At 47.2% G+C, this 20,009-nt stretch overlaps 1 protein-coding gene across 7 annotated transcripts in view; it reads right to left on the bottom strand.

Moving 5' to 3' along the window:
* GBF1 (golgi brefeldin A resistant guanine nucleotide exchange factor 1) overlaps nt 1–20,009 on the bottom strand; it is a 203,083-nt gene that overhangs the window by 55,735 nt on the left and 127,339 nt on the right. For all 7 annotated transcript variants that reach the window (XM_067536418.1, XM_067536263.1, XM_067536029.1 and 4 more), the window contains 4 exons: nt 15,182–15,329; nt 4,625–4,854; nt 2,031–2,199; nt 1,621–1,832 (listed from right to left, as the gene is read on the bottom strand). In XM_067536418.1, coding sequence (XP_067392519.1) covers nt 1,621–1,832; nt 2,031–2,199; nt 4,625–4,854; nt 15,182–15,329 — 759 coding nt within the window. The remainder of the gene's footprint in view (nt 1–1,620; nt 1,833–2,030; nt 2,200–4,624; nt 4,855–15,181; nt 15,330–20,009) is intronic.

Raw genomic sequence — 20,009 nt, 5'->3', positions numbered from 1 at the left:
ACCGCCCACGGTGCCGCGGTGCCGAGTCGCTCGACGACCTAGAGTCGGAGCTCGGAGGGGAGCCGACGCTCTCCACCCTCCGTGACCGTCTGGAAGGAGACTTGGATTGGGAACGTCTCCAACCACCGAGACCACCCAGCACGGGTTTGCCTCGAGACGCAGGTCCCTTGTCCCTCGGCCGAGGGGGGGACGGAGGCATAGGCATGGCCATAAGGGCCCATGCCGCGGTAAATGCCTCCGGCGTCGACGGCCCTTGCGGGTGCACTCCCCCACCCCCAGGAGTCGGGGGAGGCAACCCGCGCGGAGACCCCGGTGCCGGAGTAACCTCTACGGCCCGTGACTGGTGCGTCTCCGTGCTCCCGCCGCCCTGCGAGGGCCGGGGGGAGATCTCCGGTGCGGCCGAGGGCCGTGCCGACTTCTTGGGACCCTTGGAGGCCTTCTGCGGTGCCGAAAGCGGTGCCGGTGGGGGGGCGCTCCGCACCGACGACACACTCGGTGCCGACGGAGACCGGGACGGTTCAGAGGCTGGACGGAGCGCCGACTCCATAAGTATTGCCTTTAGCCTCGCATCCCTCTCCTTTTGGGTGCGAGGCTTAAAGGACTTGCAGATTCTGCACTTGTCTCGACGGTGTTCTTCCCCAAGGCACCGGAGACAACGGTCATGCGGGTCACTGATCGGAAAGGCTTTGGTGCACAAGACACAGTTCTTAAAGCCAGTGGAGCCCGGCATGACTCCTGAAGGAGGAACCCCGTCCGGGGTTCAGACTTAACACTAAACTACTAACTCTATAAACACTATAAACAACAACTTTGAAAAACAGTCAAACAACTAGGGAATGAGCTACTTGCACGCAGCAAGAGGCGATAGTTCCAGCAACCGTCACAGGCGGAAAGAAGGAACTGGGGACCCGCGATGCCAGCAGCGCCCTTTATACCGCGATATGAGCACGGCACTCCAGGGGGCGCCTGAGCTGGCCATGCGGGGCTTGCTAGGGAAAAAGTTCCGGGAATCTGTGCACGGGCGCGCACACATCTACATTGGAATGCATATGAGGAATCACTCGAAGATAGAACCAAGCCAGTCACAACAGCTCATTAAGATTAGTTTCCCTTGGGGAAAGAAAGGCAGAAGGTGTCCACCTATTGCTTTTATGAGGGAGGGTGAAGATGGGTCAATAGGAGCAGTTTCTGCCCTTCAGAACCATTTGAGAAATTGATGAAGAGAAATGATGAGAAGAAATTATCTGGTACCTCTTTGGAAGTTTGGGAGTCAGGGGTGATCTGACAGTGACATCTGCTGCACGAGGGGGAATGGGTTCTGGAAAGGTGAGGGACGAAGAGTGCCTATGTGTCGTCTTTTCCCATATACAACAGAAAGCTAGTAGACTCTTGCATAAATTCTTATGAAGGTCTCTTTCTAACAGAGACACTCCTCTCCTCTCACTGGGAGAGCAACCAGAGCTGTGATCCTAGATCACAGCTAACCTCACCTCAGCTTCCAAAATAAAAGTTCTAGCAAAAACGATCTGCAGGGGAGGCATGTTAGGTCACCATCATTCCCACCTGGTACACAGGGAAACTCACTAGCTCAGCACAGCCAGCAGCAAAGCCCAAACTCACCTGAAAAAGATGCCGACACAACTCGTCCTTCACAAGTCCCAGCAGAGACTGGCAGTGTGCAACAGGGGCAGACTCCAGAGCAACGGTGAGCAGTTGCAGCCCCATGTGGATCATCACCTCTGAGTTGTGACGGTCGTGTGGGTTGGTGAGGGAGATGAGGAAACGGAACAGCTCTCGGATACAAGGCAGACCATAGGGGACCAGTGCTGTTCCTAAGGAAAATAAGGCTGGTGAGGAACTTTAGCATCTCTACCAGCCTGCTCCTATCTCTTACTGATGCCCATCAAGAAGTACGGAATAATGTGTTACAGAAAATAGTTCAGGAACAGGAGCTTATCTCCCTCCTCTACAGCAGAGGAGTAGTACAGATGGAGGCACAAAGGACACTGGCAGTATTCTAAAACTCTCACCTTCTTTTTGGGAGGCCTGAGTAAAACGTACTCCTCGGGGATTGACATAGTCCATGTCATGAACAGAGGAAGAGTCAGAATGTTCTGCCATAGACGTGCACTCCTCTAGGACCTCTGGGATAGACTCTATTGAGGCCGACTGGGACTTCTCCACCCTGAGACCTTCATTCTTCATTAATACCCATCATTTGGAAAGCAAGGAAAAAACAAAACAGAGCAAATGTAAACTATCATTGCACCAGCTGCAGGTGAGGCTCACTCACTCAGTGGCCAAAGCAAAACGCAAAATTCAGACAGAAGAAACCTCTTAAGTCACTTATAGTCCATCCTCCACAGCCAGTGTGGAAACTTCCTTTAGTGTGTGCCTCAGTCTGCTTTTGAAATGTCCACAATGATAGTGTTTCAACAGCTTCACTTGGAAGATGCTTCCACAGCCCAATAGATTTTACTGCTAGCAGGGTAGACAAAAAACTGATTTAAAAAAACCCAAAACTTTGTTTTTAAATGTAAATTAAACACAGGTTTCATTTTTAAAAATAAACTTATTTAAAATTATATTTGAAATTGGCAATCTATGTTATGTCCTAAATTCATTAGGATCCATCAGTGGCTGTTGCACAGCTGTAATTCATAAAGTCGTGGGTGTAGCCAAGCCAAAAATGGCTTAAAACTTAAATTGGATGGCAACAGACCATGAATCACAGTGATGATTGAACCTGGGGATATTCTGAACAAAAAGGGCGAACAACAATGCTTGTAGTTGTTTCCATCACATTGATTCCACTGACATTCTAGGGTTCAGAGTGACATGCAGATTGACAATCCTGGAATCTTTTTATATAGAGTAAAATCATATAAATTACATATAAAAATAATATTAAGTAGTACGTTTGCTGCCAAGTCTTAGACATGGTCTACACTGACCGGGAAATTCAGCGGCAGTCAATGGGAGATACGCAAGCTACTCTACGGAGGTTGTGTATCTCCCATTGACTTTCTAACTTCTACTTACCACGGCATCTTCACTTCGCTGCACCAATGGGAAATATGCTCCCATTGGCTCAGTGTTACTCTTTTTCCAGGGTTGGATTTATTAAATCAACTTCTGGATCAATTGAGCGGGTCTTCACTTCCGCTCAATCGATCCTGAAGAATTGATCTGACAGCGGCAAATTTCAGTGACAACATACCCTTAAAGAAAGTCAAACTACTGAACTGTTGGAAGATACCAGTTAAGCACCTGGAACCAGAGTTTGCTGAACTGCTAAACCAACATTTGACAGCATTTGCCTCTTTTGAAAGTGCAGAGAAAATACTTTCTTCATTTCAGTATATTCAACTAATTCAGTTCAACGAGTAGTTCATTCAGAGTTAAGAAACCAACTGGGAGCTGAAAAAGCAAGAAAGCTTTTCCTCTTCCAATCTATGAATAAAAGCTGGGTGAGATCCACAAGTTCTAAAATCTTGAAGAATTATCAGCACTGTCAGTTCAATTCATTAACTACAGATACTTCCTTTGCGTAATAAATCAGTTAGTTCTAAATGCAAAACATGTTTTGAAAAACCTTTTAATAAAAACTTTTTTTCTTATGAGCCCGGCACTTTCAAAAGGTTACTTTATTTAAAAATAAATAAATAAATAAATAAAAATTAAAATGCTGGTTGTGAATTGAATTTTAAATTTCCATCCACCTAGAGCTTGACACAAATCACAAGTAAAAATGTAATCTTCTAGTAAATAGGAAATGCATCATTCACCATTTCCTAACCATCAAAAAGGAGAAAAGCATCTGAATAAGTGTAAATTAAGCTATATAATTGCTTAAATAAATGTGTATATATAAAGTGTATCCTAGTTAGCAAAAAGAAGCAAGACATTCAGTGTAAAGGTTATCTTTAGTAGCAAATCAACATGTTTTAAAGGTTACCAGCTAATGAGAATGAACTTCTCTTTAGGAAAATAACTAAAATGTACAAATGCAAAACACAATTAAAATTAATAATTTAAAGCAAGGTTTCTAGTTCGATGATTTACATCACTTCACCTGCACCGCTAGTAAGTTTTTGATCTCTACAGTACACTTTCCTCTTAACTGCACCACATTATATCTAGTCATACTCCCTGACTAGGCAAGACCAAATGCAAGTGCACATGCACCAAGCAAGCATCAAAAACTCTCCTACAAATTCAAAAATTGAGGCTGGAAAATTATTACTGAAGACGGCAAAAAGGGATCACAGCAAATGTCAGCCATCTCTGCCTTTATTAGTTACTCCTTTAATTAAGGCTGGTGTAATGGAAATATTGGAAAGGATACAGCTACATAGGAACTGGTGTACTGGACCACACAGTTACCCTCTGATAGCAGCCAATGCCAGATGGTCTTGAGAAGAGTATGAACACAAAGCACCCAAATGATGCAATTCCATGCTATTAAGAGAAAATTTCTCCCTGACCCCTTTCTAAGCTCCCAACTATAGGATAGCACTAGACACACAGACCAAAGGGAGGGCACAAATACAGACACTAGATCTGTAAGGGAATTAATAAGTGGGTTTGGAGTTGCCTCCTCTACACACGATCACACTCATACCTGGGATTCAGGCTGGTTTGGATGATCAGTTGCTCGAAGCTCACTTGAAGGCATTGCTGCGCTAAGTCTGAAAGAGGTGACCTGGTCCAAAACTGTAAGATCTTCCTTGGAGGCGGTCTGGGAGGACAATTCCAAGCCACTGTCTGTAGCAGGACTGACTGCAGAGGAGGTGTTTTCTGAACTTCCAGATGAGATGGGAGAAGGAGCATCAATGAAAGTAACTCCATCCACTGAGGAGAAACAGCAGCAACAGGTTAGTGAAACTGTGAGCCCTGTCCTTATCACCACGTCAGAACAGCAACAAATAACTGCTTTAACCAGAGTCAGGCTGCTCCGCAAACTCTCAAAGCGATGGAAGACTGCAGAAGACTCAGATAAATGAGGTAACAGCAAGCCAAGCAGATCACAAGAAGAAAGACTGGCAGCTCCCTGTTATCACACAATAGATCTAATTTAACAGACCTAGAGAACAAGTGAAGACCACATTCAAACAATGCATACATTTAGCTAAAATGGGAGTGGGCAGGCAGGGCAGTTGCCACTTGCCACAATCTGTAGGGGAAATGGGCAGAGCAGACAAGACTGATGCCAGGTGGGATATCGGTCCAAAGCTGGATGCCCTGAAAGAGATGGTCCTTTCCCTGCACCCCACAATGTCTGAACTAGAGGTACAGACAAGCTTGTGGGAGGGCAGAGCAGGAGAGGCAGATATTTCATATGTCACACTATTTCATATGTCTCATTACCCCATGCAGACCCAACTGGCACGCTCTAAGGAACGCCTAATGTGCATTAACTAGGTACCTTTCAGAGCATACCAGCAGGGTCTACCTGGGACAGTTATAGCAAAGCATGTTAGAGTGCTTTACAAATCACACCTACTTAGTGCATTTTGCCAGCGCTGTGTAGACAAGCCCTTGTACTCCTGCCAAGACCAAAGCTGGCATTTTCCTTTTTCAGCATTGCAACAATCCTTCTTGGCTCACAGATGTTTATGGACCCAATTGCACAACCTTACTCACCCAGAGAACTCAGTCAATCTGAGTAGTTCCCTTGACTTCTCTGGCACAAGTAAGTGCCCTCCAGGAATAAGTCATACAACTGGGCTCCACATCACTAAACCCACCTGAGTCTGCTCCTCAGTAGCTAGCCTCTGAGAAACATGTTAATCTGGCAAGTTTACATCCTTACAAAAACCAGCCAAATCATTCCTTCTCCCAACCTATCCAGGCCAGTTCAATTTTCCAGGTATGAAAAAAGGCACACAGTAAACAAGTATTTGGCTAATTTATTTGGTCCCCATGGTCTGCACAACTCTGGAGAACTACATAAAGAGCAAAGCTTCCCAGATCTTAATTATTTTTCTACTTTCTATGGAAACATTCTAGAGAATTGCAAATATGAAAAATGGGCATTCGCCTGACTCACCTGGAATCTACTCTGAATCTCAGGCCCTTATATCTATCATATACAAATTGCTTCCTGTTCCAAATGTCTACAGTTAGAATAGCAGGAGGTGTATTATAGGACAGAAGGTTGATTAATGGTCTCAAGAATTACATTACCTCATTCTAGCATTGTTGCTGAGGCAGATGCAAGGGAAACTGTACACAATTATATATTATTACACTGCTCAGAAGCAAATTTATTCCCCCTTTGTTGACCATGTCTGAAACATGGCATACAAGTAGTAGACTAGAACTACTGGCAGTTGTTGTGCTTCCCACACTGGGGAAAACAACATCAACATTGTGAAATTGTTTAGACCTTTTGGTGCATCTATTTAGAGAAATGCCTATACCATGCAAGCTTCCTTCTTCAGTTAACAGCGACCTAAAACTGTGCCTTGGTGCAGCATGGAAAATAATCCTGGGACTGGATGGACTCTTCCCACCTTTATCATCACTAGATAGCAAACTTTGCAGAAATTGTTGACTTCTTTTATTCTTTATTCTTGCTGTTTTTTTCTCTCCATAAACAGAATTGGAGACCATTTCTGAACTCTCTGCCTGAAACTATGTGAAAGGACAGTGGATTATAGGAGGAACGAGACAGATACGGAGGCATTTAGAGGGGATGAGATCACCCACTAAGGGGACAGGATGGGTAGGAGTCTGAGTCTATTTACTTACGTTCTGCATATAAAGAGGATGCAGACCCACATTGACTCATGCTCCCTTTCAACCTAATCAAATTACTATCATGAATACACAGAGTATCAAAATTAACTGAAAAATCCAGGAAAACAACATCTGATAAATTCGGACGCAAGAATACAATATGCCTTGAAAAAAGAGAAGGATACATTTTCACCTTGCTCTACAGGATCTATAAACCCTGGCAGGTGTCTCAGATTCCAATGAAGTATGTTGGCATGGCAAGAAAACGGAGTAGTAACTTTTGAAAGGGAAATATTTTAAAATAGGAAAAAACAGGGTTACTTACCAGTAACTGTTGTTCTTCGAGATGTGTTGCTCATATCCATTCCAATATAGGTGAGTGCGCACCCCGTGCATGAGTCTCCGGAAGCTTTTCTGCCCCTAGCAACCCCCGCGGGTCGGCTCCTGCACCGCCTGGAGTACCGCGCTCATATCTCGGTATATAGGGCACTGCCGACCCCGTGGCCCCCAGTCCCTTCTTTCTGCCGACTCCGACAGCGGGCGGGTTTGGAATGGATATGAGCAACGCATCTCGAAGAACAACAGTTACTGGTAAGTAACCCTGTTTTCTCTCTTCGAGTGACTGCTCATATGCATTCCAATATAGGTGATTAAATAGCCAGACCTTGGAGGTGGGTAAGAGTCACTGGTGAGTAGCCCTCATTAGGACGGCTCTGCCGACTGCCGCGTCCTCTCTCGCCTGCTGCACGATGGCGTAGTGAGATGTGAAGGTATGGACCAATGACCAAGTGGCTGCCCTGCAGATATCTTGCAGGGGCACACGCTCCAGGAAGGCCGCTGATGAGGCCTGGGCTCTGGTTGAGTGTGCCGTCACGGTCCTTGGAAGTGGCACCTTCGCCTGGTCGTAACAGGCACGTATGCAGGCGGTGATCCAGGAGGAGATGCGCTGGGTGGAGACAGGTAATCCCTTCATCCGGTCCGCGACTGCCACGAACAGTTGCGTTGACTTCCGGAATGGCCTTGTGCGGTCGATGTAATAGGCCAGGGCCCGTCTGACGTCCAGCAAGTGCCATCTCCGCTCAACCTCCGACCCGTGCGGTTTAGGGAAAAACACGGGGAGGAAGATGTCCTGGTTATAGTGAAACTGAGACACCACCTTAGGTAGAAATGCTGGGTGGGGTCTCAGCCTCACTTTGTCTTTGTAGAAGACGGTATAAGGGGGCTCCGAGATCAAGGCTCTTAATTCGGAGACCCTTCTGGCCGATGTAATGGCCACTAAGAAGACTACCTTCCAGGAAAGGACAAGCAATGGGCATGTAGCCATAGGCTCGAAGGGGGGTCCCGTTAAAACGGCCAGGACCAGATTCAGATCCCAGAGAGGTACCGGGTCACGGACCTGCGGATATAACCTCTCTATTCCCTTGAGGAACCTAAGGGACATAGGGTGTGAGAAGATTGACCTCCCCTCCATTGGCCGGTGGAAGGCACATATAGCCGCCAGGTGTACCCTGAGGGAGACTAGTGCCAAACCCTGCATCTTTAAGTGAAGTAGATATTCTAAAATCGCCTGAATGGGCCAACAGCTTGGCAGGATGCCCCGGGAGTCTGCCCAAATACTAAAGCGCTTCCATTTAGCCTTATACAACACCTGAGTGGAAGGCTTCCTGCTTCCCAGCAGAACCTGCTGAACTTGCGCTGAGCAGGCTCTCTCTCCCTCTGTCAACCACAGAGCCTCCATGCAGTCAGGTGGAGGGAGTCCAGGTCCGGGTGCAAGAGGCGACCCTGGTCCTGGGAGAGCAGGTCGTAGTGCTTCGGAAGTGGTATTGGTTCGGCTATGGACAGGTCCAGCAGCATACTGAACCAGTGCTGCCGGGGCCATGCTGGTGCGATCAGAATAACGTTCGCTTTGTCTCTCTTGACTTTCAAGAGTACTTTGGGAAGTAGCAGAACGGGGGGAAATGCATACATTAGAGGCCCCTTCCAGTCTATTAAGAAGGCGTCCGAGATGGAGCCCTGTTCGCAACCCCGGAGCGAGCAGAACCTCGGGCACTTCTTGTTGTACGCTGACGCGAACAGGTCCAGTTGGGGAACACCCCACTTGTGGAAGAGAAAAGTTGCCACCTCCCAATGTAGCAACCAGTCGTGGCGGGATAAGAATGACCTGCTGAGGTGGTCCGCCTGGTCGTTCCTGACCCCCGGGAGGTGAGAGGCAGACAGATGAAAATTGTGCCTCACCACTAGGTCCCACAATTGTATAGCCTCGTGGCAGAGGGCCGAGGAGCGTGCTCCTCCTTGCCTGTTTGTATAAAACATGGCTGAGGTATTGTCCGTGAGGACGTGCACCACCCTGCCCCGTAGGAACCTGAGGAATACTTTGCAGGCTAGCCATACAGCCTGGAGCTCCCTGACATTGATGTGGAGGCGCACTTCTTGAGGTGACCAAATACCCTGCGTGCTGAGGCCACGGGTCAAGTGGGCTCCCCAGCCCACATCTGAAGCGTCCGTTATTAGCGTTATGGAGGGGGTCAATTCTGCAAAGGGGACCCCCCTCAGCACCTCCCTCGGGTTTGTCCACCAACTGAGGGATGCCAGTACCTGGGTTGGGATTGTAACCACCTTGGATAGCGAATGTCTGGCCGGGGCGTATACAGTGGCCAACCAACTTTGGAGAGGTCTGAGTTTGAGGCGAGCCAACCTCACCACGTATGTGCATGCCGCCATGTGTCCCAACAGCTGAAGGCAGTGCCTGGCTGTCGTCGTGGGGGACCTGTGCAATTCGGAGATTATGGCGGCCATGGCCTCGAATCGGGGCCATGGGAGGAAGGCTCTGGCCTGAACCGCATCGAGGGTAGCCCCGATGAAGTCTATGCGCTGCACCGGGGTGAGCGTGGACTTCTGCTCGTTGATGAGCAGCCCCAGTTTGGTGCATGTCGCGCAAGTCAGGGCCAGGCTGTTTTCCACATGGACTCTGGATCTTCCCCGTATTAACCAGTCGTCTAGGTAAGGGAAGACCTGGACGCCTCTGCGCCGCAGGTGGGCCACCACAACCGCCATGCACTTCGTGAAGACCCTGGGTGCTGAGGAAAGGCCAAAGGGGAGGGCCGAAAACTGGTAGTGGCCACCCGCTACCATAAAGCGGAGGAAACGTCTGTGACCTGGGAGGATAGAGACATGGAAATATGCATCTCTTAAATCGAGGGCAGCATACCAATCCCCTGGATCCAAAGCAGGAATAATAGAGGCTAGGGAGACCATACGGAATTTGAGGCGTCTGATAAATTTGTTCAGACGACAAAGGTCCAGAATAGGCCTCAGGCCTCCCTTTGCCTTTGGGATAAGGAAATATCGGGAATAGAACCCCCTGCCCCTTTCTATAGGAGGAACTTCCTCTACTGCCCCTAGGAGGAGGAGAGAGCGCACCTCCCGCAGCAGGAGTAGCTCGTGAGAGGGGTCCCTGAAAAGGGACGGGGTAGGGGGAAGGTCCGGTGGAAAGGAAGAGAGTTGGAGGGCATAACCTCTTTTTACCATGCTTAGCACCCAGCGGTCCGAGGTTATTCTCTGCCACTCTCGGAAGAAGGGACGCAGTCTGTCTGCGAAGGGCATAGTGAGATCCGGGGGAGGGGGGAACGCCACGCTCGAGCGTCCCATCAAAAGGGGCGCTTGGCGTTTTTCTGCGGCCCTTGCTGAGAGCCCCCAGCAGGGCCTTGGCGGTCTCGGCGGTTAGACTGCCGGAAGCGATCTCTGCCTCTCCTCGGCTGGTTAGGCCTAGGAGGCGGTCTGGGGACAGGCTGTTGCCTTTGAGGCCTCTGTTTGCCCTGGCGCCTTGTGGCCTGCGGCACATACAGGCCTAAGGACCTTAGGGTGGCCCTAGAGTCCTTCAAGGCATGCAATTTGCTGTCTGTCCTGTCTGAAAACAAGCCCACCCCGTCAAAGGGCAGGTCCTGAATGGCCTGTTGTACTTCAGGTGACAGGCCTGATGATTGCAGCCAAGCGGAGTGTCTCATGACTATCCCGGACGCCATTGCCCTCCCCGCCGCGTCCGTTGCATCGCTGGCGGATTGGAGAGCGGCTCCCGCAACAGTAACATCCTCCTGGAGCAGGGTGTTATAATCCTCCAGCATGTCTTGAGGTAATGCGCGGGCAACCCTCTGAAGGGAGGTCCATAAATTAAGGTTATAACGGCCTAAGAGCGCCTGGTGATTGGCTATACGCAGTTGGAGAGTTGCCGTTGAATAAACCTTCCTCCCAAAAAGGTCTAATCTCTTATTCTCCTTATTTTTGTGAGTATTAGACTGGGCTCCTTGTCTGTCCCGCTGGTTCACTGCATCGACAACCAGCGACCCCGGGGGAGGGTGATTATACAGATATTCGAATCCTTGGGGGGGGGCATAATATTTGCGCTCGGCCGTTTTTGATGTTGCCGCCACGGAGGCCGGCGTCTCCCATAGGGGCTTGACCAATTTAAGGACACGGTCATGGACTGGGAGTGCGACCCTAGATGGCCCCGCTGAGCCGGAAACCCCAAAGAGGGGGTCCTCCTCCTCAGACAGCTCTTTGAGGTCCATCTTTAAATTGTCTGCCAGCCTCTTTAAGAGCTCCTGATGGGCCTTAAAGTCAGGAAGCGGGGTCCTCTGGTCTCCGGCTGTTGTATCTGGTGGGGAAGAGGAAGAGGATTGTGGAAGGGGACCCGTGGAGGGGCCTTCCATTGGGTCGGAGTCCTCTTCCGATGACTGACCCCTGTCTTGGCTTGGGGGTGGGGGTGGCGGTTGGGCCGCCACTGAAGGCACCGACCCTGTTCCCTGGGTTGTCTGCAGTGGCCAGGGGCCCCAGTAGGGCCATTGCCATGGCCCCTGCACCCAATTCGGTACCGGTCCCGGTGCCGGATACGAGACTGGGCCCCGGGGCTCCAGGTTGTGAGATCTGTGACGCTTAGTACGATCCCTGTCCACCTCGGGGGCGAACGGCTAGAGCTGGTAGAGGAGTGCCTCTGAGATTTTTGAGTCCTCTTAGCCGAATATCTGGGGCGGTCGCGCTCTTGCAGTGCCGAAGGGTCATTCGGTGCCAAGTGGTGCGGTGCTGGAGCCCGCACCGGACTGCGCATCCGGGATCTCGAACGGTAGCGCCCCGAAGCCTGGGTTTGAAGGCGTTGTCGCGGTGCCGAGGCATTCCTCGGTGCTGGGGCACTCGCTGGGCTGGGCGTCCGCGATCTAGAGCGGCGCCGGCTACTAGGCACTACTGTTGGGTCGTAGGCGGGGGTTCTCGACCGGTGCCGAGTGCCGTGAGTCTTCTCGCGCACTGGGATCCGCACCGGGCTGTGTGCCGGGGATCTGGAGCCCCGCCCTTGCGGTGCCGTATGTCTCGGCACTGGGGTAGGTGATCGGTGCCAGACGCTCTCCTGCGAGTGGGACCGGTGCCGCGTCTGGGAACGTCGTCCGCCATCCCTTGGCGAGCCCTACCTGTGGCGGGAGCTGCGCACCGAGGATGGATGGTGCCGAGCCTCCCTTGGTGCCGCGGTGGTTGAGCAGCACCGGGACTCAGATGAGTGGTGACCTCGCAGATGAGTGGTGATGCGGAGCTGGAGCGGCTACTCCTGGATCCCCGAGACCGCTCCCGGTGCGGTGTTGAAGCACTCGACGACCCTTGGTCGAAGCGAGGAGGGGGGGGGGAGGGGTTCTTTCCCCTTCCTCGACCGTCTGGGGGGAGACAGCGATCCCTGGCTCCTCATCCCACCGGGGTAACCCAGCATGGGTTTACCCCGAGACGCTGTCCCGGAGGCCCTCGGCCGAGGGGCGGACGGAGACGTGGGCATGCCCATCAGGGCGCGTGCCGCTACAAACGCCTCCGGCGTCGACGGCCCCCACCCCTCAGGGTCGGAGGAGGCTCCCTGCGCGGAGATGCCGGTGCCGGAGCGGTGTCGACGGCACGTGGCTGGGGCATCTCCCGTATCACCCCCTGCTGTACCGGTCGCAGGGGGGAGTCCATAGAGGTGCGGTCTCCGTCTGCTTTTTCTTTTTGGGCACCGTCTTCTGCGCCGGTGCCAATGCCGGTGCCGGAGGAGCGCTGCGCACCGACGAAACACTCGGTGCCGCCGGTGATCTGGAAGGCTCGGAGTCCGGACGCAGCGCTGACTCCATTAAGATGGTTCTTAAACGAGCATCCCGCTCCTTCTGAGTCTGGGGCTTGAATGATTTACAGATCCGACATCTGTCCTTGCGGTGCTGCTCTCCCAGGCACTGGAGGCAGCGGTCATGCGGATCACTAACCGGGAAAGCCTTGGCACAAGCCACGCAGGCTTTAAACCCGGTGGAGCCAGGCATGGCTCCAGTGGAGCCCTAAGGCTAACTATTACTAACTAACTTTAACTATACAAACACAACTTAACAGATAAACTATTTAACTATTTAACTATTAACTGAACGGAGATTGCTACTTGCGAAGCAAGGGGCAGATGTTCCACTGACCGTCACGGGCGGAAAGAAGGAACTTGGGGCCACGGGGTCGGCAGTGCCCTATATACCGAGATATGAGCGCGGTACTCCAGGGGGCGCAGGAGCCGACCCGCGGGGGTTGCTAGGGGCAGAAAAGCTTCCGGAGACTCATGCACGGGGCGCGCACTCACCTATATTGGAATGCATATGAGCAATCACTCGAAGAGAGAACAAGAGTTAATCCTGTAATTCCTCAATCAAATTGAGTTTCAACAGAAATCAAATGAACATGAGAACTGTCAGAACATTTTCATCATCTCCACATGTCAAGTGGACACTCCAGAATCTAAGCTTTCATTTAAGACAAACCCCCCCGTTTGTAGCATTCATGATTGTGAAGGAAAACCTTGAAAATATAAAGCAAGTAAGAAAGTCACATGCAGAGCATGTTAATAGAATAAATGAACAAACCAGAGTTGTACATTATGAATTTACATATAAAACATGAATAGTTTTGTTTAGTAGTTTGTGTTGTATAGCTGAGCTGATTTTTTTTAAAGGCAAAGGGCAAATTAAAAAAAAAAACAAAAAACTTCTGCTACACAAGATAAGAAACGGAATCCAGAAACTTTGCATTTTTCCTCTCTGGTTGCAGTTTAGAGATAATTATTAAATAATGGCACAGGAACGCCAGAGTTAAGGATATATGCCGCAGTAGGATTCAGTTTTTTCCTGTGTGCACCGAGGATGACAGATTATTGAACTGAAAATGAATGTCAGAAAAGGTATTAGTGTCTTGGTGTAAGGAGTAGGCTAATATTTGAATGTTTGTATTATGCTGCCTGCAATTTGCTCTACCATAGGATTTCCTTGCTTTTCAATGTTTGCGTTGTTGTTAGGAAACACCCTAAATAGTTTTTTGCACAGGCAGTATGCTTCAGAGCTGTGTATGCTACATAATGACTGTAGCAACCTTCCTGCCTGCTTCTTTTCATTGCTATTGTTTATTTCTGACCTGTCAAAATTTAAAGAGCACATGAGACCAGAATCTATTCCACAGCCAAGAGAACCCATGTACCCAAATTAAAGATTAAAGACTGAAACCGTGCAGTCTGTCTCCTACAGCAAAGCCATGGGTGTGCAAATTCCCCTTTCAACCTAGATGAGACTCTTTTCTTTGCATCACAATACTAGAGGGTAGCATACTTTATGGCTACTGTAGGCAGAGCTTAAAGCACAAACAAAGGGCTCCTTGCATTCCTCTAGTCCCCTCAAACTCCCAGGGCCACTTTCTGCAACTCCCTCCACCCTCATCCCAAGGGCTCTGTTTCCCCCTCATCCTCCATTCTTCTCCCTTCCTGAAAGGGCACCTATGTGCCCCACCACATTCTCTTCTTCCCCACATGTCAGGGGCTCAGGGTGCTCCCTGCCTTGATGCCTGGGTCTGTGTGTCCTCATTCTCCCCTTCCCCTTTTCATTCAGGGTCCATGCTTCCACACCCACCTGTCCAATTCCCCCCTTTGGGTCTCTGCTTCCATCACCACCACTACTCCCCACCCCTCCATTCTCCTGCATCTCCCCCCACATGCTCAACCCCCTCTTCTCCCATCTGTCTGTGTCCCCACTCTGCATCAGGTCACTGCTTCCCCCACCATGACCTAGTCTACCAATCTTTCCCAAGCCCGATTCCATCCCCCACTCCCTTTGTTCCAGTCCCTGCATCTTCCCCCCACCCCCACTATCCTCCCTATAAGGCACATTAGAGTCAAACAGAGGAATGCTGTTGAGTTGCACGTAGTGCCTGCTCAACCATTAAGTAGTCCCTCTTTCTCATACACTTCTTTCTGGGCTTGGATAGCTGTGGGATGTGTGCCGCTAGGATCTTTGAAGGCTAACATGAAGACTACATACAGAAAAACTGAATGGGAAAAGTGAAAAAAAATAAAGAGGTACAGCACAGGGCCATAAGACGGATGACACCCATCCTCTGGAAACAGGTTTCCCCTTACCTGTGATGTTACTGGACATAACAGTACCATTGGTGGCTGGTTGCTCCGTCCCTGAGGAGACCTTGGTTGCATGGCGAGAGGGTCTTGGGGATCTCTTCTGTTTTTTCCATTTAGATGAATCACTCATTCCTCCTGCTCTCATTTTCAGCTGTGAATAGTGAAGACCAAGAACATCAGCAAAGCAGCATTGTGCAGCACAAAAGACCACATAAAACTAGCCCAGAAAGGCTGCCCCAAAGTCACAAAAAAACAGGCAGTAGCACCCCACTATCTCACACAAACCAAACACCTCAAGGTCATGCAAACTAGCTCACAGCACCGTACTCCAAAGCCCACATTCCCACTCTGATTCAGGAGACAATTCACTTAGGGTCATTTGGTCCAAGTCCCATATCCCTATTTTTGACATCAGTGTCTCCCTGCTTTATATTAAGATGCAGTCTTCTCTAAGACTGTCCTCCAGAGGCCTCTAAACATTTTCATTTTTGCCTGCAGGTCCCTGCTAATGTTTTAAATGACACTCTCCTAGCAACTCCAAAGACATTTAAGTAGGCACCAATTCAAACCCTTTAAGGAAGATTCCATGAAAATCACCCAGTAGGGTTAGGACTTAAGACTCTGTCAGTGCAACTCCATATCTTTTGCAGTTCTGCTCAGTGTATCATTCACACTTGCATCTTGTCATACTTAACCATACTTTGAATCTCTGCAGCAATGGGGCCTTCACTTTTTCCTTTAAGAATCTGTTCCACTATCGAGTCATTTTCCTTAATATCTAATTTTTCCTTTAGCTCTTGGGAGACTAATTCCTTTTCTTTGTGAATATTAACTTGATGTTATCAGACTGCAATCACGTCCCCCTTAATTTAGATTTTAACTTTTACTCTCCTAAGATGTAGGAACAAATCTAACCTTTGAATTGTTTGTTGTCCTTTGTATTTTTTCTAGTTCTTATATTCTTCTTAAGATGTGCAGACTAAGACTATAATACAACCACATCAAGATTTGTAGCGTTGCACTATTACCCTGCAGTGTCAACATCAACGCATGCACACGCACACACATTCACATTTAGTAAATCTACGGTCAGAGCTAGGTCTTGAAAAGGCTGATTTCCAGACAGGTGTCCCCCAGAGAGAGACTTAGTTCCTCTCGTTGGGTCTAGGACTTAATGCTTGTCAGTACTGAATTTTGTTGCTGCAGCCAACTGATCCAACCTCTACAGATCCCTTTACAGTAGGGTTGTTCTTCTGTGCAGAAATAACCACTCAGATTTGGGTGTTGTGAGAAGGGAGTTTCAACTAGGCGGCAAAAATATTAAACAGGTTCCAATACTGATCCCTGGAGTTCCCTTACTTGATATTTTCTCCTTGCAAGTCTTACCATTATCCCTCTGTCAACCAATTTCTATTCAAGGCTTCAGTACTTTATCTAGCTGGCATTTATCCAATTTTTCAGTTAACCATGTGGAAGTATACTGAATAGCTGACTGAGATGCAGATGGACTATCCTCACTCAAAAATGTGCTTCTGATCAAACTTCTGTAGCATTAAGTCAAGGAAATTGGAAGTTAAGGAACAGAAACTTCCAGAGCAACTCTGTTTGCATGCTTTACCACCTAATCAACACAATTCCCAAGACACTCAGATGCCTCACCTTCACAATTTTCTCTCTGTTGCCACCAAAACACCCATTAAATTGCCCAAAATCAGCCAGAAGTTCTGAGCTTGATGAAGAAATCATTTGGTTAAATTCTATGGCCTATGAATGGAGACCAGACTAAACATTCTTAATGTGCCTTCTGGCCTTTAAAAAAAAAAAAAAAAAAAAAAAAAATTTATGAACCCTTAATTATGACCATGTCATTTTTAGGATCTCTTGCCAAAAAGCACATTTGTCATACCTATAATAGTGTTGGTTAGATATCTAAGTGCAATTAAAGTTTTAGAGGAACTGGATGTGTACATTGGGCTTCCAATATTTTTACCAATGTCATGAAAATCTGCTCTTAGCAACATAGCACTGTTGCAGTTGAATGGCTACTGTCATAAACTACTAACTTCTCTATAGCACTCCCCACTATCTCTCTCTGATCTAATCATGTCTTGCTTCTCTGCCTCCTTATTTCAGTTTATACTCCTGCATAGCCATCTTAGGTCTATCTTCTTCACTCTTCCCATTTTCCATTTCCTGCCAATTGTTTCAGGGTGCTCCTGTCTTTCACCACCCATCCTTTCAGCTATTGTTTTAATCTTTGTAGCAGTTAGCATTTCAGAAAACATAATACTGGAAGACTCTCCCCCTTTCCCCTCCTCCCTTCTACTGCATAATCTGTTCTACATGGCCTATAATTACTCTTATTTCAATAAAGCTTGTGAAAATGTTATGTCCCAATGTGGTAACACATTTGTGTAACTCTTCCTTGCACCACAATTTCTATTTGTTTGACTGCTAATCCCCAAGTTTTAGAGATGTTACAGTTTCCTTTCAGCTAGTTAATTAACAACAGATCTGGGACTGCATTGTCCCTGGCTATTTCCTCCAGTTTTATAGTAAGAAACTACCCTTCCTTAGGTTGTAACTATTTCATAAATGATATAAAACATGTACAACATGCAATTTAACAGATCTCAACCATTTACAAACCTCACTGATAAGGTTTTTTTCATGTAGACATTTTGTTTGATGTCTCATTTCCCCTGCTTCCCAGTTCAGAGGGATATAAACTACTATTCATTATCCTCCATGCTTGTTAATCCTTTATTTTAACCATAGGATTTCACTAGTATTTATTTGTACTCCAGCGCTTACATACATAACTTTGATCCACACATTACACCCACCGCTGGTCTTTCCTATATAGCCAATATCCTCCTATTCTGGTATTCTAGTCATGCGCCTCATCCCACAGAGCCTCTGTAATGCCAGCATGGGCTACTGCATGAGAATTTCCTGCTTAATGCCCTGGCTTCTAGAATATAGCTAGACCTTAGACTTTTGCCAGTTCTCCTCCTCCATATTTCATCTCTACCAACTTCATTTTCCTTTTTTAATTTTCCCAGTAATCCCTTAAGAGTCCCAATTTGCTCAATTATAATCTTATGTGCCCCTTAATGCTTGGAGAGGTTTCAAGACAGCTATCAAATCTGGTCACTGTATTATTTGATTATTTTATTAGAAATAAATAAGCTTAATTTCCTCATTTTTGACCACATCTGAAAGACTTCTAGAGATTTTTATATGCTCAATTACACGCAAAGAGATGTAAGCATGAAAGAGAAAAATGGAATCATTAACTATTAAACCCAGGAAGGTTTATTTCAAAGCAATTGTAAAATATCAGATTATGCTTCTAGCTACTAAACCTTGTGCCTGTTTCCATAATTTGCCTAAGTAATTAACCATTAATTAACTGATTGGTAAAGAGTAAAAACAAAGCCAAGACAAGCGAAGCAAGTGGTACACAGAGACAAGATTTCTTATTGGGAACTAGCCATGTTGGTTTCATCTCTTCTACCCTCAACCAGGCTTTTAAGAAAGGGAACTTTACAAACACTATTTTAAAATGATTAACTTTGAGATATTTAAGATGCTAGTTTGATTGCTCTAAAGCTCTGTGAGCAGAGGTTTGCTTTGAATTCTGTATTCCCTCTACTCCCACACACTCACTTTCTCTGCCAATTTGCACCATTTGCCAGGGACTCAAACTCAATGCCCTGAGCAGGCAAGCAACTTCTGGACCAGGAACACAAGAGACTCAATGATGTTTCTTTATGATTTAACTTTAACATTCATTCAAATATTATAAAACACAAACATATAAACCAAGGCCTATTTAAAAGCTTTGGTTTTACAATTTAGGGACAGCTAAGGTTATCCAGTAAGGCTTTTCCATCTCTACTCTCCAGAATTCCATACTCTACTCCATCAGGAATATAGTTTTTTTAGGACATCTCCCAGGGAATTGGATGGCAACTAATGACTGCTGCTTAATCAGCACTGAATTAGCGTAAGATTTACACTTACTGGGAATGTGTTTCACCCCTGGCACATGGTGTTTGAAGAAGGTGCTACAGTATGAAATTCTATGCTTGTGGAGTTCTGACAATTAAATAAAGATGAAAAGTAACATCCTCTTGGTTCCTGTATTTTTTATTGTACTTAATTTTAAAGATGTCTTGCAAATAATTTAATAGATTTTATGCCTTCTTGTTTTATTCTGATAATATAAAGATGATCTGAAAGGCTGTCCACAGCTTCTCCTCCTCCCACAAGAGGTTCCCTCCTTCATGCTATTTTTACATTGGAAATATCAATTCATAAAGTATGGCCTTTCCTGATTTTACTGGATAACTTTTGGGGGGGTGCCAAAAGCGTATGTGTTATTCCATCTAGCACCTTAAATAAAGGGCAGGAGGGTTGAAACCAAAATTTCCTTTCCACCTAGTGTTTATTAGGTATTGAAGTTTAATAGAAATTTGAAATCCTGTGTTTTAAACAGCAATTCAAAATTTCTTTCCCTCTTTAATGCTCTTTCAGCGTCTTCTGATGTCACAAATTCTCCAATCAACAGTGTCCTTCAGAAAAGCCCATATCTGTATTTCTAGAATAAAAACAAGCAACATTTGATATTTGAAAGAAAAAAAAAAGGAAAAAAAATATATTTTTTTCCATTTGCAAGTCATGCTTCAGCCGTTTTGGTCACAGAATCATAGAAAATTAAGGTTGGAAGGGACCTCAGGAGGTCATCTAGCCGAACCCCAGCTCAAAGCAGGACCAGCCCAAACTAAATCATTCCATCTAGTTGCAGTCAATACGATATCCACAA

The sequence above is a fragment of the Emydura macquarii genome, unplaced genomic scaffold, assembly GCF_026122565.2.
Source record: "Emydura macquarii macquarii isolate MOO-44397 ecotype Brisbane River unplaced genomic scaffold, CSIRO-AGI_Emac_v2 contig_67, whole genome shotgun sequence".
In the NCBI taxonomy this organism is placed as follows: Eukaryota; Metazoa; Chordata; order Testudines; family Chelidae; genus Emydura; species Emydura macquarii.
This window is presented reverse-complemented; position numbering and strand designations above follow the sequence as displayed.